The 26,012-nt window shown below is 38.4% G+C and overlaps 3 protein-coding genes across 4 annotated transcripts; 2 read left to right on the top strand and 1 right to left on the bottom strand.

Moving 5' to 3' along the window:
- The first annotated feature begins 1,842 nt into the window (after window positions 1-1,842).
- On the top strand, window positions 1,843-23,138 carry LOC122639880 (fatty acid hydroperoxide lyase, chloroplastic). 2 transcript variants are annotated; one of them, XM_043832898.1, is made up of 5 exons: window positions 1,843-2,340; window positions 2,493-3,532; window positions 7,370-7,373; window positions 17,200-17,208; window positions 23,127-23,138. In XM_043832898.1, exons 1-2 carry the CDS (start codon window positions 1,894-1,896, stop codon window positions 3,525-3,527), a joined length of 1,482 nt encoding a protein of 493 aa, XP_043688833.1. In that variant the 5' UTR covers window positions 1,843-1,893; the 3' UTR covers window positions 3,528-3,532; window positions 7,370-7,373; window positions 17,200-17,208; window positions 23,127-23,138. The 2 variants fall into 2 exon arrangements, with proteins under 2 accessions (XP_043688833.1, XP_043688834.1); XM_043832899.1 differs by lacking the exon at window positions 7,370-7,373 and adding an exon at window positions 12,884-12,887.
- LOC122640259 (alpha-1,3-arabinosyltransferase XAT2-like) lies at window positions 10,387-14,399 on the top strand. The gene is made up of 3 exons (XM_043833410.1): window positions 10,387-10,546; window positions 10,676-10,780; window positions 13,186-14,399. The coding sequence occupies exons 1-3, from the start codon at window positions 10,423-10,425 to the stop codon at window positions 14,397-14,399; spliced, it is 1,443 nt and encodes a 480-aa protein (XP_043689345.1). The 5' UTR covers window positions 10,387-10,422.
- On the bottom strand, window positions 16,918-25,135 carry LOC122639883. Its single transcript, XM_043832903.1, has 3 exons — window positions 24,922-25,135; window positions 21,079-21,102; window positions 16,918-17,587 (listed from the first exon to the last, which is right to left on the bottom strand). The coding sequence occupies exons 1-3, from the start codon at window positions 25,124-25,126 to the stop codon at window positions 17,244-17,246; spliced, it is 573 nt and encodes a 190-aa protein (XP_043688838.1). The 5' UTR covers window positions 25,127-25,135; the 3' UTR covers window positions 16,918-17,243.
- Window positions 25,136-26,012: the final 877 nt, after the last annotated feature.

Raw genomic sequence — 26,012 nt, forward strand, 5'->3', positions numbered from 1 at the left:
ATATCCCAATAATATTGAAAAAAGATATTGGAGACATACCATCAAGTCCAAAAAATTTTCGAGGCTTCATATTAGAAACTGCATATCTTCATGGTATGGCTTGGTGAACATCTGGGTCCACAATATCCCACTAATATTGAAAAAAGATATTGGAGACATTTCATCAAGTCCAAAAAAATTTCGAGGCTTCATACTAGAAGCTGCATATCTTCATCATCTGAAATGGGCAAACAAAACTCCCTGTTCATTTCTGCAGTGATCTTATGAGTGAAATGGTTAATAGGAAAAAATTCCTCTACAGTGTCCTAATCTTGCGATGCACTGCAGTGCGGATCTAAGAGCTCGACATTTCGAAGATGCGACATCCAACGGTGCCAAACTCAAGAAGAAAGAAAAAAAAATGTCTTGCACTGATCTCGTATTGTTGAGCTCTCAAGCTTGCACTATGGTGTACCGCAAGATGCTGCACTATAGAGGATTTTAATCCTGCCTATTAGTGCCAGTTGCCCAGGTTCTTAAAATTTATTTCCCATGCCCTTGCTATAGTCATAGATTTTTCCTTCGAATATTCCACTCTAAGATCCAAACGACATTTGGGGCCCACCGGTTGAATACGTACAGCTAATCTTTGGAACAGGATAAAGGTCAAGATTTTCTTTCCTTTTTTTTATGGTAAATAGGATAAAGACCATGAGAGGTGTCTGAGGAGAGGAGAAGCGACCTAAGCCACTCACAGCTCCACTTAGCATGTAAGGGTATCTAAGTTTAGACCGAGTCAGTCGGATTAAGTAAAAATGACCAGTTCAGCTCAACTTGAGCCAAACCAGACCTATCGAAATTGAAATCGAACAAATCTAATAAACCGTGCTTCTACTCCATCCAATCATAGCAAGCATGTAAATATAGTTACTGTATTAAGAATATTGTCAGGCTTCAATTGAAATCGAGCGTCGATGAGGGATCTATTTGAATGAAAATTTTTATTTCACTGAAGGTTGAGCGGTAATTTCTTAATGTATACATGTAAACTTGAAACCAAACCAAACTGAATTTGATAGTAGCCTATTATCGATAACAAAAATCGATATAACCAAATTGGATACAAAATTTTCTGAACAATTGGTTTTAAGTTGGCCTAATAATAGACTAAAACTGATTCAATCTGACTGAAATTGAACCGGACTGGCCGGCTTGAGTCCTGAGAAACTCGTGAACGTACCATATTGGATCTATAATCCATCGATGTGATAGTCCCATTTGTTTCTCTTTGTGATGATAAATAACCACTTAACTCAATGATTAGAGTATTGCTTTCATAGAACAGGAGTCATTGGTTCAAGGTATAACTGATTACATACCAGTGTCAGCGGTATCTAATAAGTTTTTCTACCGGCCCTTTTTATCTTTTCCATCCTCATATCCTTTTTATTTCTTTTAATTCTTTTTTTTATTTTTTATTTATTTCATGTCTTCTTTCAATGTGAACCACGTGTTAGATGAAGACTTGCCAGTCCGAGACAGTTATTTAGCACGTGTCATGCATTGAGAGAGCTATATACACTGTAGAGTTGAGAAGCGAAATCTCTAAAATGACCCGCCCTTTTTCCATTCAATTATCGTGGGGTTGGTCCACCAATAATGCCCGACCCGTTTCTGTACTTCTTGTCGCATACTCGAATTTGCTTTTCCCTAAGAACTGACCTTTCGTCAGGAGAAGATAAGAACAGAGGCAAATTGGGAAAATGGAGTAGCAAATCCACGAGAGTAAGGTCAGAAGAGTTGTAAATGATCGCTTAAAACCTGGGTTTGGATGTTTACATACATGCACTAAGCTAAGTAACTCACAGAGGCAAAGGGAGAAAAGAAAATTTTCAGAACTAAGAAGCTTCTTTCATGGCGGCTATGGTGACACAGATGATGACTTCATTACCAAGGATGTCTTCTTCATCCGTAACGCCACCAATTGTAGCTTCTCCGACGCCATCTGCATTGCCGGTCAGAGCTATCCCAGGCAGTTATGGGCTGCCCTTGGTTGGGCCATTCTTGGATCGGCTGGATTACTTCTGGTTCCAAGGGCCGGAGACATTCTTCCGGAAGCGGTTGGACAAGTACAAAAGCACCGTCTTTCGCACCAACATCCCACCCACTTTCCCCTTCTTCACCAGCGTCAATCCTAAAGTCGTCGCCGTCCTCGACTGCAAGTCTTTCTCTAACCTCTTCGACATGGAAGCCGTCGAGAAGAAGGATATCCTCATCGGTGATTTCATGCCCAGCCTCAGTTTCACCGGAAACATTCGCGTCGGCGTCTATCTCGACACTTCTGAGCCCAAACACACTCAGGTATTTATGTACAGATGTGATTCTTGAAGAATTAATTCCCTTCAATAGCCATTCTTAGTTAAATTCGATAAAACAGAGAGGATCGTTAGCTATGTAGTTAGTATAATTACTACTATGCAAATTAAGAAAGGCGAAATCTTTGTTATGATCAGCTGAAGAACTTCTCGTTAGACATCCTCAAGAGGAGCTCCAGCGTGTGGGTTTCTGAGTTCCTTTCTAATCTGGACATCATGTGGGGCACGGTCGAAACGGGCTTGGCCAAGAATGGGAGCTCAAGCTTGATTGTACCGTTACAGAAGTGCATCTTCCGGTTCTTCACCAAGACCCTCGCCGGAGCAGACGCGACGAGTTCATCGGAGATCGCAGATTACGGGTTCGCATATTTGGATAAATGGCTTGCGCTTCAGATCATTCCAACTCAGAAAATTGGAATTTTACAGCCTTTTGAGGAGATCTTCCTCCACTCTTTCTCTTACCCATCCATACTTGTGAGTTCTGGATATCAGAAACTCTACGATTTCCTGAAGAAGGAAGGGATGGAGGTTATACAGAGAGGAGAGACCGAGTTCGGACTCACTGAAGACGAAACGATCCATAACTTGCTCTTCGTCCTCGGATTCAACGCGTTTGGTGGCTTCTCCGTTTTCCTCCCTGGATTGATAAGCACTCTTGGAAGTGACGAGACCGGGTTGCAGAAGAAGCTAAGGGAAGAAGTGAGGGAGAAACTTGGGTCAACCCAGAAACTGAGTTTTGAATCGATTAAGGAGATGGAACTCGTTCAATCGTTCGTGTACGAGTCACTCCGGTACAGTCCACCGGTTCCGTTCCAATACGCACGAGCTCGGAAGGATTTCGTGCTGAGTTCACACGACTCATCGTATGAGATCAAGAAGGGAGAGCTTCTCTGCGGTTACCAACTCTTAGCGATGAGAGATGAGAAGATTTTCTCTGAACCGGAGAAATTTGTCGCTGATAGGTTCACCGGAGAGAAAGGGAGAGAGTTGCTGAAATATCTTTACTGGTCCAACGGACCACAAACCGGTTCGCCCAGCGCATCTAACAAACAATGTGCGGCAAAGGATATTGTCGTACTCACCGCGTCTCTCTTCGTCGCAGACTTGTTTCGAAGGTACGATTCCTTTAGTGTCTCCTCCTTGAGTCTCACAGCCGTTGAAAAAGCAAAATGAACGGTTGAGATTTCAAAGTTTGTAATTGAGGAAAAAGAACTTCTATTTACTTATTTTACTTACTCTTTATGGGCAAGGGTGTCAATTTAGGGCCGGAATAAAAAATGGAAAATCAAAATGGGTCGTTTAAAATTGAACCATTTTTTGGTTCCATTTTGATTTAAAAAGTGAAATTTCATTTCCTTTTAATTTAGATTAAAAATTGTGGGTGTGAATTTATTTATTTTTGGGTAGAATTATCGGTGTGAATTGAATCCAAATTATACTAAACCCTATAATCATGTGTCTTTATTAAATTGTATGAAATTACGTATTATGTTTTTTTTTGGGTGAGTTTTGAAAAAGGAGTTGAAAGATAATTGATTTAAAATTGCGGGTTCCTAGCTATCTTTGCGAGGTTGTAGGTCTTTTCCATCTTTATTTGTTTTAGTAAGTTATTTCCACTTAAACTGCATTACCCACAATGTATGTAAATCAAATAAAATCGAATAGGAGCCAAATAAAATCAAATCGAGTCGGTTTGATTTTGATCTCCTAGAACCACAAAATAGTCATTGGATTTTGCACTTTCGACAACACAATACGGTTCTAGGAATCCGATATTGATTGAATGAGATTGGAACTGGTTGGATTTGATTTCTAATTCTTGTTGATTTGTGTTTAGAAGAAAAAAAAGGGGGAGGGATTTTTTCAAGGTTCTATTTGATTCTTTTAAAATCGGCATCGATCAGAATCGGTGGAGGCCAATTCGGTTGTCGATTCTACTTCTTTGAATAATGACCACAATATTGTGTCCTATCCTTCCGACCAATAGTTGTTAAATATATGGAGAAGCGTGGGCCTTGTGTGTGCATGGTGGCCAATGAGAGCGCATGAGTAGTATCATATCATTGCCCCCAACTCTCTCTGGGCATGGGCAATACACTTCTTGACATAAAACTTTTCTCCTAAATAGATTTTTTTGCCCAACATTCAGCATAAATGAAAGGTGCGGGATTTTTCATAATAATTCATTTTTAAAATAATAATTATTTTATAAATTTATTTTATTTTTTCTATCATTTACCATATTTTTTTTTTCTATATGACAAATAAAATAAGAAAATTTTCCAAGAATGAATAAAAGAAAAAATCCAATCATGTGATTGGGTGGGGCCCACCATGAATGTTAAGACTTAAGGGTACCAATAATAAAGATTTCTTCATTATTTTGAGAAAAATAATCTTGAATTTTGACTTAGAAATTGTTTTCCAAATTTGTTATTATATTTCAGTTAAGGATTTTCTTGATTCTTTTCACCTTAATATAATTATGTATTATTTTTCAAAAAAAAAAAAAGGTAAAAAAATTTATAAAGTATAACGTGAAACAAACACCTTTAGAAAACATGGTTATTTTACTTAAAATTCCATTTTGGATTTGAATAAATGATAACTGAAATTTATTTCCATGATTTTTTTGGAAGAAAAAATCTATAAATTATATTAAGAGAAAAATATCTCTTGGATTGAAGAATTTTTCCATGATTTTTTAAAATAATGACTAATGAGTCTCAGGGTTCTCAGGGTTCACACTGAGGGCTCTTACTGAACGAATTTGTCTCTCGCTCTCTCATTAGTAAGGTTTCTTACTTAACATTGTAAAAACCAACAACAATATTCAAAGGTATACATGATTAAAGGTCTACGATATGCACAGCTTTCTTCATCATTTCTTTTAGACTCCTTTTAAGTTTATACATAATTTTTATTCAACTCCATCAAATGAATCAAATCATTCTTCCGATAAAATACTTTTCATAACATTTGTGGAGAATACAACATCGTACCACCCCCATCAAATTTTGAATGTGACAATGTTGTGACAAGTTTCTATCCAGTGTCTCGAGTATGGACAACAAAAGTCCCAGTCAGGTGGGACCAAGTGGCCCCATCACTTATCCAAAACAAAGGAAACAAGTAAGAAAGTAAAGATAGTAGGAAAATCACAAAAATTGAATGGACAACCTTGCAGTTAGGGTGCAACAAGGTCGGGTTGGGCCGGGCTTTATAAAATCCTAATTCAATCCTGAGTCTCCTTAGTTGGGCCCGACCCGACCCTGACTCAGGGCCTGAAAAATCCAACCCTGACTCGCCCTCAGGGTTGGGCCGGGCTGACCTTGATTGGCCTTGATCATGGAGAGGGGGAAGGGAGATGCATGGGTTGGACTGGGCCGGGGAGAAAATTATCAATTTTACTTAAAATAACACTATAATAAAATGTTTATATCACTTATTATCTTCATATATAATATATTATATAACAAAATGTGGGTGACATTTAAAGTTTATAATATATATACTATATCAATATATATTTTATAGTATAACTTAAAACAGGGTCGGACTGGGCCGGGCCGGGTCGGGCCAAGCTCAGCCTAAGGCCTCAACCTTGACCCGACCTGACCCTGACTCAGGGTTAGAAATTTCTAGTCCTGACCCGCCCTTAGGGCCAAGATATCTCAGTCCAAGCCCTGTTCGGGCTCAGGGCGGGCTAGGGCGGGTTCGGGCCGACAACGCCAAACTTGTACCCCTACTTGCAGTAACGAATAATGATGGACATGAGCCAGCTAGTAAAATTACGGAAAAGGAAAAGGACTTGAGCAAGGAGGGGATCTTTATATTTACTTTCATCGGTGTCATTGGATTGCATTTGAAAAGAGTATCATTTTTTTCTTCTGGAGAAAGTTTTTTGTTGAGGAGTGTATAGCCCACGTCCAGACACATTGGGAGGTAAAATGACCATCTTGCCCCCCCGATGCTTCTATGCTCTCATTGGTCTCCTCTACAGAGATTGGTCTTTTTTTTTTTGTTGGAGAAAATTTCTCTATGGGGGACTGTACCGGATAAAGATCCTCTCCAATTCTTTAATCTGGCAATTCCTGGCAATGCCACCTTCCCTACGTGACACATGGCATAAAGAGATCCTGTGGTGGAGATTTGTTTGCCCCATTTCATGAACCACAACCCGATTTGGCAACCGGGTTATGCTAACCCGAGCAGCACTCAAACCCAAATAGAGGAAAATTAGAAAAAAAAAAAAAACGCAGAAAGGGGAGATTCTGGATTTCCTGCGTGCTTTTATCGGAACAAGAGGAGCTTTAGAGGTGAGTTGTGGTTCGACCCGACCCAGACCCGATGGAGGAGTATTTATGTTCTTTACCCGTTTTGTTGTAAAAAGCAAGATTTGGGGGTTTTCGTTTTAGGGTTTTAGGGAGAGAGTAGCAGCGCCGTTTTGGGTGTTCTTGAGAGTTCTCCATTGTAACTGTCTCCGATTCACACAGTGAAACAGCTTCGTCTTTGCCCGTGGATGTAGCACACCATACTGGTGCGTGAACCATGTTAAATCTTTGTGTCATCTTGTTCGATCTATTTTTGTTTCTTTTCGTGTTTTGGTTGGAGTTTGTTCTAACATTGTTCATGATCACACATACCCCTCTTTAGTTCAATCAGAGGGTTTAGATGTCTATGGTGAAGCAATTCTTCTTTCACTTGGGGTTAAGGAAAACTCCGACCATTAATCAAAATAAGATTGAAAAAGAGCATAACTATTTAATAGCTCAAAATACATAGGGATATCTTATTATGGTTGAGTTGGACCGCAAAATTTGATGGGACTAATCAAGATGGTGAGATATTCAATCAAAGGTGCAGATTGGCTACATGGAACCCCACGTGACAAAATTAAACTAATCGTGTTGTCTATAGTCTACATCTTGAACTGAATTAAAGCCGAACTGAATAATCAAAACCAAACTGATTGACACCCTTACAATAAAATTTGGATAAAAAGTTGAAAACCAGTCAGTTGGTATCTTTTCTAATTTCCCTGGCCCGTTTTGTACTTTCTTACTCATTTCGTTCACTTCTTAAGCTTCGAAATGTTTGGTTTTGTTTTTGTGTTTGTCTTTTGTCTTCTTGTTGGATGGAATCATGGAAGTGAAGTGTTGATTATTTTAAGTTTTTATTTTTTAACTTTTTAAGAACATCTTCCATGGTTGTTATTTTTTAAAGGTCTGTAAATTTTTTTTGTCGTTATTCTTATTTGTTGTTATCGTTATTTTTTATTCTTTTCATAATTTTAGGGGAGGGAGAAGACGGAGACTCATTATCATTGAGAGTTGAATAATTATCATCTCTTCTACCAAAAAAGAAAAAGAATAATTATCATCTTCAATTCCTCTAATTCCTTTAAATAGGGGGGAGTGGATCCCATCTTGGGCAGTATTTTTGGGCAGAAGGTAAGGTGATCATTTTTACCCCCATATGAAGAATTGAAAGAGGCAGTGAATTGGGGGGATAAAGATTCCATCGAACTAACTCGATGGAGAGGAGGATTGGTTTGGTACATGGACGTCTATTTATTTTTTTATTTAGAGAAAAATTTTCTGTTCAGTGGAGCAAAAATCGAGCATAATGATTTGGGAGCATTAATACACCACGAAAATAGAATATAATCTCCCCTTTATGGGTCGAAGTGTCTAAAATATTCTCATAATAATAATTTCTTTTCCTTGTAGAATGAGAGAATCTCTCCATTTTCTTTTTAGGAGAGGGTTTCTTGAAAGGCAGCGTGATCCTTGTGTTAGCATGGGGGTTAATAGGAGTGTTACGAGTGTATATAGAACCATCAATAGGGGTAAAATTTTTGCCTTTCATGGGTGGTAGGGTGATCAGTTTGTGTTCCTCTGTGTTTGGGTGGTAGGATCACATTATCTTTTTAGGGTTGTTTTTTTCTTAATTTATATATATTTTTAATCTTATTGAACTGGGATGATTTGGTATATATGTAAAGGACTAAGTTTCTCTTCACCCATGGTGAATAGAGAATCTCTGCAGTCTTGGCATCTAACCCTCTTATTGGACTGAGGAAATGAAATTTTGACCTCATATAAAGGGGTGGGAGAGAATCTCTTCACCATGAGTGAAGTAAAACATAAACTCCATTCTAAGAGAAAACTTCAACCAAAAAAAAAAATCCCAAAAACCGGACTCACGTAAAAAATTATACTAGTCACATTTGATGACTCGCGAGTCAATTCAATTAAATTTAAAACTTTCAGAGTTTAAGCATGTATACAATACTCCCTCCATTATTTTGATTTGTGTATATATAAAAAGGACTCATGTTCTCTATGCCGTAGCGTAGGCTGCGCCTAGACACATTGGCCTGCCACTCAGGGGGGCAGGGTGGTCATTGCGCCCACCCCATGTGTCTGGGTGCAGCTTACACCCCCGGCACAGAGAACATTCTCTTATATAAAAAAGGACAATTTTTCCATACTCGTGGTGAAATACTCATGGTGAAGGGTTCATCGAAAATCTCAGGGTCATTATTACTCCCTCTACTAGATGAAGGTCAGAAATACCTTTTCCCTATTTTTTGGTACCCATCCCATGACAAGATGTGTATATATATAGACGGTGAAGGAAAACCTCTTTCATCCACAGTGAACGGAAATTATCTATATGCATGACGTTCGTGTGCGGATTCCAACGAACACCAAGACACAAACGGTGACTCTCTCTCTCTCTCTCTCTCTCTCTCATATTTTATGATTCGTATCCCATTCCTCCGAAATGCCCGAATTAGTACATGGGAGTTAGAGGGAACCCTTTCCCTCTAATAAATAAAGAGAGTAGGTTCTTTGAGGAAACGACATAGGAGAACACATCAATGAGATGTGATAAAACGGTATCGAGGGCAATAGGTCATTTCATGTGAGGAGAAGAGAGATAGACATAAAGATGCTAGAGTACCCTAACCCAATGTCTCATAGAATCTTTTTCTCATAAATAAATAAAGGGAGTGGCTCTTTGTTCATTGCGCAATCTACACCAGCTCTCCTTATGTCTTATCTCTCTCTTGCCTCAAACAAAGGGTAGGGGCCGGAATCTTTACATAGAGGGAGGAGAGAAATTGATGCATGAGAGCACTAGTGTAGGTCACGCTCTCGAGCAGAATTCTTTTTCCCATAATTAAGAAAAAAAGGGAGATTGTCCAAGAGTGTGGCTCCTGCATCCAGACATAAACCCTCGTAAAATGACCGCCCCACCCTTCATGAAAGTTGAAAAATCTCGCCTTTGTTAATGCTTCTATGTACACTTTCATTGGCGCATGCCCAAACAAAATGCCCGGGTGGGATCCACTCCCTCCTATTAGAGGAAATGAAGGAAATAAAGGGACAGATAATTTTCCCATGATCCACCACACAAAAACTCTCCCTAACCCCCCAACCCCCCACCCCCCCCCCCAAAAAAAAAAAAAAAAAAAAAAAAAAAAAAAAAACTATTGTTTTTTGGCATTTTAGGTATAGAATTCATAAGAGCTTGCATGGCTGAATAATCAAGAACTGATTCGATTCTTTTGAACAAACAAGTATTTTTAAAATGATCAAGTTGACTGATACATCTTTAAAAAATTAACAGTGGTTGGAGACTACTGTGGTATACCAGCTTCCTGGGCCGTCGTGCCCATACAATAACAACGTAACCATTCAACCTATCGAGATGCTTCATCGACCTCGGGCTCACAGCTCACATTTGACCTTTCTCTTTCGAACTTCCTGTTCAAATTAATTTTAAAAAAAAACAAAAAAAACAAAAAACAGAGAACTTGTGTTTTCTGAACAGAAAAGCCAGAGAAAGGAGACTCTGCAACTACCAGAGAGAGAGAGTTGTTAGTATTCGAGGGAGAGATAGATTGTCATTGTCAAAGACATCGATGATGATGTCTCTCGCCTCTTGTTATTCTTCCCCTTCTTCTTCATCTTCTCTTGGTCTGTTATTGTTTTCACAATTTCAAGTTCGAAGTAAAGAGATCCGCTCCAAAGGTCAAATCTTTAAACGGATCAGAATGGGGACGAAGGTCGTAGAATCAAGAAGGGTGGTGGTGACTGCTGCAACTTCAATTTGTCTAATGCTTCTTCCTCTTATATATGCCATGGTCTTCTCCCCTTACAACTCTCCACTCAATTTCTGTAATTCACCTCATCATCGATCCTCTCCTTTTCTTGGACCCTTTTTGTGAATTGCAGTTTTTGAACCAATTCATCCAATAACTAACGAATGACTGATACTTACTTTGATGTGTTTCTTTGAATTTGAAGGGAAACAAGTATCAAATAGTGATGGTGGAGCTGGTGCAAGCATCAACAATGGCGCCCCTGAAGAGGACGATTCATTAACATCTCTGCTAGGAAGACTATTACGAGGTTTTAATTTCTTATACCTTTGCTTTTGAACTCTTTTCTCAGTCTATTTCATCATCCATTAACCAATGCTCTGTTTAACATAATTAGAGATCGATTCTATGAAACAAAAAAGTAAGTTTTTTAGTTCATTGATGAATAAAAATAGGAAAATGAAAAGAAAAGATCAAAATTAGATGTTACAACAAGTATTAAGACGTTAATTGGTGTTGTGCCTAAACGTGTACCTCGGCAGCGACGGTCTTTTTGTGCTGGACTGTGTTTGGGCGCAGGTACACGCCCAAACACAGCACCGATTAATTACTATGCATTATGATAAACAACGACAATGGCAACAGATGTTATAACGTGGGGTGACATGGACTCCCCCGCCCTCCACTCCCTTTTATTTTTTTAAATAAATCCAAACATGTTTTTATTTATTAAAATCTTAAATTGCGGAAACTAGGTACATGTGGAAACAAATCTAGGGGAAAGATTAGGATTTGGAAAGGAAAATTGCATGCGAAGCTACTTCGGGGGCTGCACGATCGATTATGCTCGCAGCGGATATATAGAAAATTTAAAGAAATTTGAGCCCTTCAAAGTCCTAACATCGAGAATCAAGAAATAAAAAATTACTGAAATGCAATAGGACGGTGGGTCTCACAAATCTGTATTTGCTTGTTCATCGAAATCGAAAACCGCGTTTTGAAAAAGTATCGAAACAAATTTGGTTCCATCTTCATTTGATTGTGCCTTTGTTAAGGTTTGTCTGAAATCACTTGTTATGGGTTTTTTTTTTCTTTAATACTATGGGTCTTTGTTGACTTGTGCAACAAAGATCTAAAATTTATTGGATTTGATATTGTGGGATCATATCTTAAATTGTAATTTTATTTTAACTTTATTTGGTTCAGCATGTTATGTCCATTTAAATCAAATTATGGAGACCATGTATGAACTGAATGAAACTAAATATAGAAATGTTCAACAAAAAAACAAAGAAATTGAATATAAAAATCAAATAAAAAAACCTAAATGAATTGGTTTAATTTAAAATTTGAGGGTACGAAAATTGTATGGTTTTCATTCGATTTCAATTTGTATATATATTATGAAAAAAAGAACGCTACCAAATCGTGTGACTCTTGTGCCTAGACTTAGAACCACACCAAAGTATTGCCCTTGAGAAATAAAAAATCTCATAAATATTGATGCTCTTCTGTTTCAGGAAATTTTTTTGCCAGCAAACTAGGGACTACTGCCCATAATCGCATGAGTTGAGATGGAATAATCCCCTTACCCTATGAGTTTGCAATTACCCTTTTAGGTTTTCGTAATTTCCAAAATACTCATTTTATTTGGAGTTGTATTCTATTTTGGCGCCAACAGGAAAATTCCTACTGCCTGATTTGTAGAAAATTTTTGTCCCTTTTGAAGATGTGAATTCGGATCCAAATTGGTGCAATTGAGGTTAGCTGGTCCGACTGTGCTAGACCCATAAACCTCTCTTATGACTAGAAATGCAATCTTCATTTTTTACTCTCTCTCCTTTTTTCGTCATCCTTCTTTAGTAAGTTTTACATTCAAAGATATATGACTAGAAATCCAATCTTCTTTATATTATGTAGCAAGTTTTACAAAAATTCAAAGATATATGAAAAATTCTTCTTCTTAATTCTAATTTCTAGGGTTCTACTCTTGCTCAATTCCGACTAATTTTGATCTAATTTAAATCCGAAGCAATGGAAGTCCATCCTGCCCAATTCGGAATCATTAAACCTTAAATACTGAGAGTTTTAATTTTTTAACCCCTAGTCTCCAAAGTGGAAATTTATTTATTTATTTTTGATCTATCCTTTTCAAGGGTCCATAGGCCAACTAAAAGCGTTTATCAAAAAAAAAAAAAAAGGCCAACTACAAGCTAAGGTAGAAGGCTAAGACAAGTCCACACAATCTATAACTAGGGGGGGAGGGAGAGGGGTGCTTTTTTTGGGCATAATATGCAATCCAGGAGAGTCGATCCCTTGACCTCCTGGGGGGGGGGGGATGCATTCAACTTGCAATGCCTCCAACCAATCGAGCTAACGATTGTTTGCTCCAAAGTGGAATTGGATCGATCGAATCAGTCAATCTAGATCGAAATCAACAATGATCGATCACAATTTGGCAGCATAAATTTTAGGGTTTGGGTTATTGTGTCAATGAGTTTTCAGATCTGAGGGCCGATTTTAGCGTTTTGGGGACCAATTCAGACTATTTCAATTTTAATAACCATGGTTTTGACAAAATAAAAATATAAATAGTGTCATAAAATTTTGGACTAATCACATTTCTCCATTTTTCCTTACATTGATGCTCTGAAAATTATTTGAATTATTATGTTTTTGAAACTGAAACTAAAGAGCAAAACAAATTCCAAACAGGAAAAGATCGAACAGAGTTAGAGAACACCGGCTTTGCCTGTAAGTCTGATTCCCTTACCGACGTTTGTGTTGCAAACCAAAACGTGTTGATGAAACCAGAAGGAGTTGCCTTAACCGTCTACCTCTCATCAGCATCATCTTCCATTAATCAGACTAAGAAACTCCAACAACCGGAGTTGCAGGAGATGGAACCAGTCATGGTGAGACCTTATGTGAAGAAGAACGATGATCATGCTCGCAAATACGTCAACCAAATCAAGATTCAAAAGCTAATTTCTCCATCTCACTGCAATGTCTCCCACAATGTTCCTGCTGTGGTCTTCTCTTTGGGTCTCACAGGTAATGCCTTCCACGAATTGAACGAGATCGTAATCCCACTCTTCCTCACCACCCACCACTTCAATTCCCAAATCCGCTTCGTAATCACCGATTTCAATCCCTTATGGTTTCACAAATACGCCAAGATTCTTTTCCATCTCTCCGATTTCGAAATCATCAATACTTCTCAAGACAAAAGGGTCCATTGTTTCCCTGGAGCTGTAATTGGTTTACATTTCCACAACGAAAATCTCGTTTGTCGGAAAAGTGACTTACCGGTAAATTGCTCCATCCCAGACTTCCGGCAATTCCTCCGACAAGCATTCGATCTGAAATTCAAGAACGTGGCCCAACTGGTTAATACTTCTGGGAATTCCTCCGGCAAACCCGTTCTTGTTCTTCTCTCACGACGGCAATCTCGGAGGTTTTTGAACGAAGGTGAAATGGTGAGGGTGGCGACGGTGTTAGGGTTTCGAGTTGTCGTGGCATCGCCGGAGCTGACGACGAATCTAGATGAGTTCTCTGGTGTACTTAATGGGTGTAGTGTTCTGGTGGGTGCTCATGGAGCGGGTCTTACCAACGGGGTGTTCTTGCCGGAAGGTGCAGTGCTGGTGCAGGTGGTTCCCCTGGGTCTGCAATGGGCTTCTACTAACTACTACGGGAATCCATTGGGAGAGATGGGGGTGCACTACTTGGAGTATCAGATCAATCCTGAGGAGAGCACGCTCTTTGATTTGTACGGTCCAGATCATCCGGTCATCATCGATCCTGAATCCGTACACAGTCAGGGTTACAATGTTAGTAGGCCTGTCTACGTTGATGGGCAAGATCTGAAGATTAATCTCTCCAGGTTTGAGGATTACCTTGTCCAAGCACTTCGACTTCTTGGCCGGTAATTAATGGATTTCATATTTCATTTATCTTTTTATGTAAATAAATTCAGATTAGTGTTTAGTGTTTACTACTATAAATGAATATAATAGTGTTACAAAGATCTTCTTGATGAGTTTTTTTAATCAGAGTTGCCACACTCAGGCTCTGATACTATGTGGTAAATAATCCTCTTCAATTCCCTGAAGTGTACAATGCGGTAGTTCGAGGTGGAGATGTCGACATCTGACAACTTGGACATTTAATAGTGTCAAGCTCGAAAAGAAAAAATAAAAATAAAAAAATCGAAATCAATGAGTTCAGACCGTTGGATGTTCGAGTTACCAGATATCGACATCTCCACCCTAAACTTTAGGGAATTGAAGAGGATTAAAATCCGTACTATTTAGGTAGAACTCATTTTTTAAAGCTAATGATGACTTAGACATCTTCTCCTTAATTATTAGTATGGATTAAGTCATTATAAACCTTCACATTAGACTACTCACTTTCAATATGAAATTGTTATTTCCATATAAAACACAATATGGAAAGACCGAAAATTAATGATCTTCGTTTAACAAGACAATCTAAGTTCCAAATAGATTTTCTAGCTTCACAACACTTGGCCAACACACATACTGTGTAGCTTACTCAGTTGCATTAACCCTTCCATTCATTGCATCTTTGTAATACCAAGGCTATGTTTAGTATGCATTCTTAGAATATATTATGCGACTAAAATGCATTCTAGAGCAACAAAAATAATTTTTGATGCACGATCTCATTCTGAATTTTCCTAGAATGAAGTCAAGAACAGGCTCATTGTGGAACATGCCAAAAGCCCATTCCAACAAAAATGTTGTTTGGTATATTTTTGTCGCTCCACAATGTATTCTCAAAATGCATACCAAACACAACCTTAAATTTCCAATATTAACTTGTAATTATTCATTTAATTTAGTTAGCTATAAAAAAATAATCAATTAAGGATTGAATTAATTGGGTACCTAGAGCAGTTGGAAAAATAAGACCATATAGTTTGTCACACTAGCGTATGTGGTCATGCAATCTAATTTCATTCTCGAAATAGATTATGTTTCCAACATTTTAGTCCATCAAAACCTATAATATTATTTTTCTCAGTAGAAAGTAATCTTTTATGGGGTAAAAATGTATAAAGTAATCTTATTAATCTAAACGTGAAAGTCACATTGTTGAGTTACAAGCCTCCAACAATCATGGAGTGGAAATAAGCCATATTATCGTTCACGCCACCAATAGATATTTAACTTATAATATTCAATTGCAGCGAAAATGGACACTCAAGTCAAGGGACCAATCACAAACTAGTTTGAACTCAGTGCAACAACTATTGTGACCACTTAGGTTAGGAGACCAGTAACAAACTATTATTGAGAATTTGTTCTAAACCACTGACAATAGTCCATTGAAAATTCTCAAGTGTTCCAATTTGATATACATAGATATGTATACTCGCATCTGTGTCCAAAATCACTATTCTTGAGAATACAAAGTGTGACAATCATATGGCAGAATGCCAAATTTTGAACAATTTTAAGGTATAAACTCAAGAACAAACGTACGTCCAAAATATCATGCAAATTAATCAATATTTTAACTATTTAAATTGAGTTTGATGGACACACAAATCTAACAAAGGCAATGTAACCAAAATTCATCTACAACCATAGAATGTGTATACCCAAAACCCTAGAATCACAATATATATATCAAGAGCATTATGACCACAGAATTGATGCCACAAGATTCGTTGATGATAGAGATGTGGAGTTGTAATGCTCTTCTTCGACCTTTACGCTATTTTTAGTTTCATTAACCAAAACGGATGTAGGAAGGGAAAAGATGGGCATCGTCCAAATAATCGGAATTGACAACTAGTGGATTGGAATTGGCCAAAATCAGCATGAACCCTAGAAATTTGAATTGGGAAGAAGAAGCAAAATTTTTCCAAAATCTGTTATTTTTTTTCAAGTTTTTTATTCAATGAACTTGGGGTTTTCACTAAAATTGATAGCTTTCATTTCTCTTTTGCTATTTAACTGACTACAACAAGGAAATTATCGCAAAAAAATGGAGATTAAAACATAGAACGTGGTGATTTCAAAAAACAAAAAAAATGCAAGAGTGTGAGAACGGTCTTAACTGATTTCATTCCAAGTTGGCCGGTTCGATCAATCCAATTCCGATTAAGATTCCTCGAACCGAATGCACCCTAGTTGATCCCCAACCCCAAATTAGGAAGCAACGTGGCCATTTGAGAATTCCATCAGCTGTTTTTGGAGATCTCAGCTCTGATAAGATGGTGGTATTTCATTAAAAGTTAAAACCTCTTGCAAACGTTTTCTATCGAAGAGTCTGTAAGACCTAAATCGTAAAATTCATTTGGGTTCACTCAAATCAAATTAAATTTAATTATTTCGAAATTTTCAGTGGTAACTTTGAGCCAGAGAGATATGGGAAAAAAAGAATGGAGGAAAGTTCAACTCTTACACGCATGAATTGCTTAAAAAAGCCAATGAACCAAAGGATGTTTCAATATCAAGTAACTATAACAAATGCATCTGATCCCCCGAGCCAAGGGATCTGATTCATGAATCTAGACACGACCAAACAGATTGAGATAGATACAATTTGGACATGGTAGCTCTGCCATCTCTTCTATTCCAAGTCCCCCCCAATCCCCTTCCTTAAACCCGAAAACCCCTTTCCCAAGATGCCCCTCTTCGAGGTGCAAACCATACTAGGAACTTCGTCGTAACTACCAATTACTGTGCAGTGCAGATAAAAATTGTTCGTGTACCAATACATTTCCTTAAGGAGCCTTTCTACACAGCCTGAACACCTTGAGAGTGAGCATGAGACTTGGTAGAGCCTTCTTTCCACCCTCTCTGTCGAGCCCTCATCTCCCACGTTGCAGTCAGTTTCCTCTGTGCCAATAATGCAGCTTCAGCCTTTTCTCTTGCTTCCTCACAAGTCTCCATCCCTGAATTGCACTTGTCTGCCTCCTTTTGATACTGAGATGCCATCTTCTTTGCCTCAAGCAATGCCATGTCAGCACGCTGATGATTCTCCAAGGCTTCAGCTTCCCGTAGCTTCAATTCCTCTGACAACAACTCCGTGAAGTTATTCTCCATGTCTTCACTCACCTCTGGGTCATGCTTCCCACAATCTGCAGTGACACAAACCAGCATAATGCAAATTGCACACGGAATGAGCTTAATTCATCCACTTTAAAAATAAAAAATAAAAAGAACTCAATATCCAACCTTCTGCTCAGGTTGGCAGAGGACCTTGATTAGGCCAGGTTGGCTTCAGTGGAAGCCTTGGGCCTTCCTATATTAAAAAAACTTAGGTAGAGACCAAAAAAAAAAATTAAAAAAACCTTGGGGGAGGGGGAGGGGGCGAGTCAGTCAGGGGCACTGGACCAAGAAAAAGGGGGAGGGGGAAGAAAGGGAATGCCTGGCAAGCGAATGAGCAGGGAGATAAACTCCCTTCCAACATTTAAAACAGCACCGATATAGCAACAGAACTATTCCCCATACAGTGATACTATACAAGTATAAAGTATTTCATATTTATAAATATAAAGGTGTTGTTGACATAATGAAGTGCTTGGTACGGAACAGTGAGCCCAGCATGAGCCGAGGTTGTGTGCAATGGCGGTCTAAAATGTGCCCATATGGCTTCTAATGACTGCTCCAATTGCTTCTGTCTCCCTCTCTCTGTGTACAGATTCGTATGGTTATGGTGCTTGCTGTTATAGGTGTAAGATGTTTTTACAATGTAAAATAGCTAAGGAAGATTCAGGCATGAAGCCTAAAAAAACAGTAGGGGAAGAAGATTGGGTTTCTTCTCTAGTGCTGGCTACAAATGAAAAAAGGGCGTAACCAGTGCATGAGGCTAATGCCACTGCAGGGTCTGGGGAGGGTCATAATGTATGCAGCCTTACCCTCATTTTGCGGAGAGGTTGTATCCCGACTCAAACCCACGACTACTAGGTCGCAATGGAGCAACCTTACCGTTGTGCCAAGGTCTGCCCTCTTAGTGCTGGCTACAAATATATAACGCATATCCCAGTGAGCAATGAAGAGAGGGAGTACGGGTACAACAAGTGACTTGGGTTGATGAACCTGTTTTTCTTAGGAACATGGGTTTCATGCAATTGGAGAAGAATTTGGATGATAAAATAACAAAATTTACTAAGCTGCAGTCTATATTTGTATTAAGATGAGGTTGAGAGGCTGGTCCTTTTGAGGAAGGATGCTTGTGGTGTTGTATTTCTATGTAGCTTGTTCTTATTATCTTCAATAAATTTCGTTATTTTTCCCCAAAAGAAGATTTAAGAGAAAGGAAAGCAAAGAACACCCTCAAAAGCTCAAGATGAAACCCACAACAGCAATATGCACAGCAGAAGTAAAAACAGAAGGTGAAAGAACAACCAGACAACCCTCAAGCTGGACCACAAATGACTGAAGCAGCCATCACCAAAAACCAAACAATCCTACCCCCTCTCCAAATACACCCCAAGCTATATGACAAACTTCACCAACACCAGGACAGCCCACCATCCTCAACTGACCACGAGAAGAAAACCCCCAAATTGTGCTTTTGTAGCCACCCTCTTGTTCCTCTACCTCAACATTGCTTGAAAAGACCACCTTCTCTTCCAACCAGTCTATGGACACTAGGTCCATCCTGATGCAGAAGTAATCATGACCAGGAGAATTCCAGCAGGAGATTAATTGGCGATAGGATCGCAGGAAAAAGGAACAAAAACCAGATTAAGAGGAAATTGAATAGCTTAAGTAAAACTATTCTGATTGACCAGAAACTTAAGTCGACAGTGCAGATTAACAAGTAAAACAAGACTCCAATGTATGATGTGATTCTGACGGCCAAATTTCAAAATATGGAGGAATCATACTGCTGGTAGGGGTGCTCAAACTTGCATAATCGATGGCAATATTTAACAGCTTAAAACCAGAAATCGATTAGGGATTCAAATTGATGATTCAGTAGTAAACTGGACTCTGATCAGCAAAGCAAATCAGACTTGAGAATAAACAGACTTTGGCTTGAACTAGGAAACGAGAAATTGATGGAAGGTTATGAGCTTTGAAATAGAAATAGAAATCTCAGAAACATGATTCTATCTAAGAAGAAACCAATTATCAATTTAGTAATCATGATTCTATCTAAGAAGAAACCTGAAACTGAAAATATGGCATGCAATGGAGTTAAGAAGTTCTGACCAGAATAGATAGGGAGGAAAAAAGAGAGGAAGATACTAATCAGGAATCCACCTGATTCGTAGGGCTAGAATCCTACCAGTCCCCTACTCTTACTTTAGGCACATTAAAGTGGTTTATTACAATGAAAAACCATTGGACCAAAGGCTCAACATATATAGAACCCAATCTAAGGCTTATTTCCACTAAAATAAGCCCATTTTATAATTTTCCTGCATCACACCCATCCAAAATTAGATGGCAAAACATCATCTCCATATTCCTACAGTGTCTTGCGATACCAATACCAAATTTTGAAAAGTAATTCACATCCCACTTATCTCCACCAATGACACAGATCATCAACAATTTACTTCTCTTTCCCCATGTTTCAGCCTGTGTCTTGGGAAAGTAATAATTACAACATGTTTTAGAAACATATTTGTCCAGGTAAAGTTATGCCTTATAAAGAATGGCTTCTCTCATTTTATCAATGACGAAATGCTTTAAGAATATAATATTTTAGTCACCACACAGCAGAATGCACACATATTCTTAGATGTTTAACCAAAAAGGAAATGCTATCTCTTGCTTTATCTGAATATATGCTTTAGGAACATACTTCTTTGGTTCCCCACTATACTTCTGTACCCTGCAGCTTGCCTGTATGACACATTTAATATACATTTTGCAGGTCCATTTTAGGATTCCCCTCCCCCCTCCATTTTAAAGAACACACGAAAATGTAATCAAGAGGAATCAACAATTGTTGAAGGTGCCCTTGGAAGGACAAATTACGACATGATGACACCGCACAAAAATGGAAATAAAAGAAAACTTAAAAGGGAATGAGTAAGTTAACATTAATGGATTTGTTTCCAAATTACATGCATTAGTTCTTAGATATCCAGAATAAGAAAACTTAACAGTATAAGACACTCGGATATCTCAAACAAATAAATTTAGCAGCAAACTGGTTCCTATATAGATGTAAAATTGTGAAAGATCAAATTAAAAACCAGTTTTAGTGATAACATTCCAACCGTGTTTGCAAATGTAGGTTTGGTTTTCTTATGAGACCAATAATTAAAATCAAAGTTGAGCACTTGAGCATGTAGGGCATACTTGGGAGGGCTTCTCATGCCCAGATTATGCACAAGAAGCAGAAAAGCTAGTAGTGAACCTCTCCCTGTTTCTAGCCCCAGCTTCCATAGATTCTCCAGACTATGAGTTAAAAGATTCCAAATGGAATAACTCTAGTGGACACATTTTTAATTGGGGAAGCTTCAGAAGCTGGACTCTGGAGAATCCCATAAGCACAAGCTGGAGAAGCTCCCCAAAATGTGCCCTTAGAGCAAATCTGGTTTCAAACTAAAAATAGATGAAGCTTAAAAACTTCTCTATATAGAGTTTTAAGCAAAGGAAAACTAACCTGCAAAGGAGGTGTTTCTTAATCCTGCACGAAAAGTAAAAAGAACCAAATCAAACTTAATTTTGACCAGCAAAGATCACTATAAAAAAAAAGGGAAAAAGAAACAAAACGATAATAAAGCTAACTCAGTTGAATTATGGCATCATACACAATAAAAAAAAAGGGAGATAAAAAGAGAAGATCAATTACCTTTCTTCAAAAAAAAAATTGCAGCAAACATTTTGAGGATCATACAAGGTTTTGGTCATTACTCTAGGCCACTATTCCGGGGGTTTTCCTCCTCTCTAATCCCTAATTAATAGACTTTCCATCTGTATGCCTTTATCACAAATTAAACTAGAGAACAACCAAGAACAGTTGAATAAGTTCACATTTGTGATTTGTCAGCAATGATGGAGAAGGTCATTTCAACTGAGGGTATAGCCCTTTGCTTAGATGCTCATTCTTGGTTGATTGCCTACTGCAGATCAGCTGAAGGAAACGATAGGCAAATCGCAAACACATGTTTTTTCTATATATGGGCTCTATTTGAGTCTGTTTGTCTTCCTCAATATCCCTCAGGAAGTCCTCCCTCCCTCACCCCTGCCTGTGAGCTGGCTTTTTGGAAAGAATGTAACAGGAATATTCATTATGATGCATCACAACCTCTTCTCAGAATATCTGCAAGCATTGGGAACTTGATGGGTCAGTTAGTAGTGTGTAAGGAGTTTGGGAAAACGAGCAATTTTCTTTTTTTCAAATGAATGGAAATGGATAGTTTCCTTACAGATAATTGGAGGCCACTTTAAGGGATTTTTTGTAGGATGAGTTGAATGTTCTTCTACACAGTACAGCTCTTTTGCAATATTCTTTTACTTTGTGCTGTAGAAGGGGCTTCCCCTGCCCTCTTGTGGACATTGTTTGTTAGACACTAAAACAAGTACATTTCATTGATTGGGGGAAAAAATCTATAAAATATGAAGCTCCCACCATGGAAAGAACATTGTAATTAGGACAAAACCTGGCCATGTTGAAAAGCCCAGGCAGAACAGGCAAAGGTAAATAACCATAATAAAACAAATATGACTTGCTAAGGTCTTGTTTGCAGCGGCTATCTAGGATATGGTTTAAAATGGAAATTATAGAAGGTCCTGCTGAACCATCATTTTTTCTTCCCAGGCAAGTAACGAAGGTGTGTACTACAATGCCTAGTAACACCAGACCCCATAATTTCCATCTACAACAGAGCTGAAAACACGATCTAATGTAGTCCTAGATAGGTAGGAGACCTACTAGGAGCCCAACAACAGGATCAAATAACAAAAGGGGTTGCTGGTTCGAATGGACAGCACTAGGATTTAGGTCAATTCCTAGGGTTTGGGTTGGATATTGGGAAAGGGTTTATAGGGTATTAATGGGCAGGTCTAGGGGGTCAATATGGTATAAAAAGGTTAGGATTTGGATGAGTTTTGAAATTCTGTAATTTTGGGCAGAATTGAATTTTAGGGTTTTGGGTTTGGGTTTTAATGGAGCAAGGAGATGAAGGGGTTAGAGTGGAAGTTTGGGGCTGAAATTTGAATCGAGTCTCTCTTAGGGTTTGAAGAAGACTTGATCAAATTTTTAGAAGATTCTAATGGTTAGATTTGGCTGGGTAGAATTCTCACGAAAATCACCTTGTATGTGACCTTCTAGAAGGAAGAAGAATAGTTGCAGAATTTCTTACTTGTTACAAGTCTTCAATGGCAGCAACTTTGAAGATGAACAATGGGGTCTCCCGATCTTCACAATGCAAGGAGATAAGTAGCAGCCCTCCCGATCTTCACAATGCAAGGAGTCGATTGGAGATCCACCAATCCCTTCAACCTTGATATTACTCACAAGGCACACTCACGATGGAGCAAAGGCAGCAACAAAGGCAGCAAGCATAAAGCTAATTTTTATTAATCAAATTCGTATCCAATGTTGGCCTCCCTTACAAACTTATATAGAACACTCAAAAATAGACTTAGACACTAAAAATGAATGGTCTAACCCAATCCTAAACCTATTAGGCAACTTAAACTAACTAGGAAACTAAAATACTAAAAGAAATGGACTCAAAACATGGCTGGACTTATAGAGTCCTAATCCAGCCCAACTTACATCACATGACCACTTAAGTTGTCACATGACCACTTAACCAGGTCACATGATTACTTAAATTGAACCAATTGGATGCAACCAATTTGAACCAGTTCCATTAAAAAAACATAAAAATAAACTAAGTATTGGGCTAATCCCGTATGCAACCTACATACCCATATTTTAGGTCCATAAAAGTGACCTATTACATTAAAAACCCATGGGATCAAAGGCCCAACATGTATGTAACCCAACCCTAGACTTATTCCTAATAAAAAAAGCCCAATTTGGTGATAAATCTGCATCACGATCACTCCTTATCTTTGGGAGACAATTGAAAACAACAAAACTTACTGCCATGTCAAATGTCATCTCAAGAAATTTGGGGAAGGGAAATAGCAAGATGAATTGAAAACTGACATTCCAAGCTTTTCATCCATCTTTCTCCAAGCAGTTTTCCTCCATGGTACCAATACAAAACTATAATCTAAGGATCCAGAAAAGATAGTGGTACCAGCCCCTTTTCTCAAAATCTAACCTGGTCCTCACTTGCCATTTCAATCCAGAGGCTGGCCCTTGAAAATATCTTCTTAAACCTTCAACAATCCTATCCCAACAATTTTTCTTTTCTGAAAGATGTTATAGCTAGCTTTGCCTCATATCTAATAAAACCTGGAAGAATGTCTTAATATATAGGATTTTCCATAGTAGGTGTGTTTGAAACTAAATTCAAATTAGCCTTCCACCATTAGAAACTTCATATGCAATGTCACATAAGCAGATAACAGTTACTTTTAATGGAGAGACTATTCTTATATTATAGTCGGGAAACTTAAGCAATCCTTTAAATGCAGGTTCAGCACAAATAAATAATCTAAAAATTCTGAGATACAATTCTAACCACTCTTCTGTTCCTGTTATTTCATCTCACCAATATCCAATCCTCTTAACGTAGCTGCACCCCTGATCTTGTCAGGCTGAGATAGACACACATAGAGAAGTGCCAGCTAAGAATCTATTAAAAACAGTGCAAAATCCCGCATCCAAAAAAACCAGGAGGGCAGTCTTCAACTGTTAAACTGGCTTGGTTCTAGAGCATCATAATCAATTAAGCAAGTGAATGGAACCCACATTAAACAGTAATTGTGTTGTTTTACGGACATGATATTAACTTTCATGGGCAAGTAAAACCCTTAATAGCCCTCAGCTCTTGGTGGAATGGTATGCCAAGGGAATGAATCGAATTGAACCAAACTGAATCACCACCCCCCCCCCTTACACATACACACACGAAAAACCAATAGTTGGTGACAGGGTACAACCAATTGTAATCGTAGAGGGTTTCCCCTCCTCTAATTCCGTGTTTACAAGAGAAAATCTTCACTCAAGACCGTGGTTGCGGAGTAACGATGGTCATGTAATTATATGAGACTCGTTAGTTGACATCATGTTCTATTTGCCTAGAGGGCTAGATTTAGATTTGGACAGATCTGACCAGAGTATTCAGTACGGGACCCAAATTTCCACCATTCTTCGTGAACGCGTGAACGTTGGTTAAGGGATCAATATATGTTAAATCACGAAACCTTCAAATAGGTTTACAGAAGAATTGCAATTGATATCGATTTGAAGCAATTAACGAAGGATCAAACCTAATTTGGAGCATTCAAAGGGAAATAAAAAGAACAATAAATGCATAACGAATGGGGTAGATCTCTGATTATTATGAAGTATAAAGTTTACCTTCGGGAATGGAGAGAAGGGATTGAGAAGCGCAATCGCAAACGCAGGGAGGGCAAGCGGAAGCGCGACTAACAGCGGCCAAACCCTCGCTCAAATGCCAGTAAAGTGGAGGCCCCAGTATGTAACCAGCCAAGCATAATGCCATCACTGTTATTGTACCCTTCAGCACCCTTGGGCTGCACAACCTACCCTGATGCAATGCCATCTCTGTCGAGCACGCTCTGTTGGTCTCTGGGAATTGGGAAAGGGTCAGTGGAAGTGAGGAAGATCATAGACTGAATTCGGGTTACGCGTAACGGAGTAAGTTGTGGTTAACGTGTATGAGCGCAATAACAGCCAAAGCCCATCGGTCTATTTCATTTATTATCTTATAATTCCATGTTTTAGGGAGATAAGGGGCAGGGGCACAGGGCAACGTAATTAGGGGAACGCGCATTTATCACCGTCACCATCATCGAAAATTGACCTTTTCTTTTTCTTTTTCTTTAAAGAGGGAAGAAGGTTCACCGACCAATGTGATCCCAGGGTTTCAAGAAGGGGCAATTACTTTCACTATCCTACACTTAGCCTATATTTATTAAAACTATCCTATTTTAAACTTCTTTTCTAATACTACCCTGCTACATTTACATCTCCTTCTACCCTCATGTTTTTAAATACCCAGATTGTCCTTCTTTTTCACCTACTAACCTGTTAATCTATTTAACCTCTCATTCATCTTCTATTTTTTACTTTTTTTGTCATTAAAATAGTAAAAAATAAAAGCACCCACCCACTTCTTCTCTCTCTCATTTTTTATTTCGTTCGGTTTTTTTTGTTTTGTTTTTTTCTTTAATTTTTCTATTTAATTAATTTTTTATTCAACATTTCATCCTCATCGTTCTTCTTCAAAGTTCGAACAGATCATGGTTCTAAGTATCGGTATCGTATCACCTGTATCGATCGATACGTACTTGTTTTGCTAGTCCCCGATATCGTATCGGTAGCATGATATGGACAAGGGGTAAAATGGTCATAAAACTCATTTTTTAAGGAGATTGAGGGGTAATTTTGCCCGATACAGCCGATCCAAGCCAATACTGTATCGGTAT

This window comes from Telopea speciosissima, chromosome 9 (genome assembly GCF_018873765.1).
Source record: "Telopea speciosissima isolate NSW1024214 ecotype Mountain lineage chromosome 9, Tspe_v1, whole genome shotgun sequence".
Classification (NCBI taxonomy): Eukaryota; Viridiplantae; Streptophyta; class Magnoliopsida; order Proteales; family Proteaceae; genus Telopea; species Telopea speciosissima.

Bases quoted from the DNA above. Each gene is read 5' to 3' on its own strand.
- LOC122639883 (XM_043832903.1), bottom strand. From the start codon at position 25,126: ATGGCATTGCATCAGGGTAGGTTGTGCAGCCCAAGGGTGCTGAAGGGT. The intron at 21,103-24,921 runs GTAAACTTTATA...CTTTTCGTGCAG, and splicing joins CCTTCTCTCCATTCCCGAAG to GATTAAGAAACACCTCCTTT. The intron at 17,588-21,078 runs GTTAGTTTTCCT...GTGTCACTGCAG, and splicing joins AAGAAACACCTCCTTTGCAG to ATTGTGGGAAGCATGACCCA.
- LOC122639880 (XM_043832898.1), top strand. From the start codon at position 1,894: ATGGCGGCTATGGTGACACAGATGATGACTTCATTACCAAGGATGTCT. The intron at 2,341-2,492 runs GTATTTATGTAC...TGTTATGATCAG, and splicing joins CTGAGCCCAAACACACTCAG to CTGAAGAACTTCTCGTTAGA.
- LOC122640259 (XM_043833410.1), top strand. From the start codon at position 10,423: ATGGGGACGAAGGTCGTAGAATCAAGAAGGGTGGTGGTGACTGCTGCA. The intron at 10,547-10,675 runs GTAATTCACCTC...TTGAATTTGAAG, and splicing joins CAACTCTCCACTCAATTTCT to GGAAACAAGTATCAAATAGT. The intron at 10,781-13,185 runs GTTTTAATTTCT...AATTCCAAACAG, and splicing joins GCTAGGAAGACTATTACGAG to GAAAAGATCGAACAGAGTTA.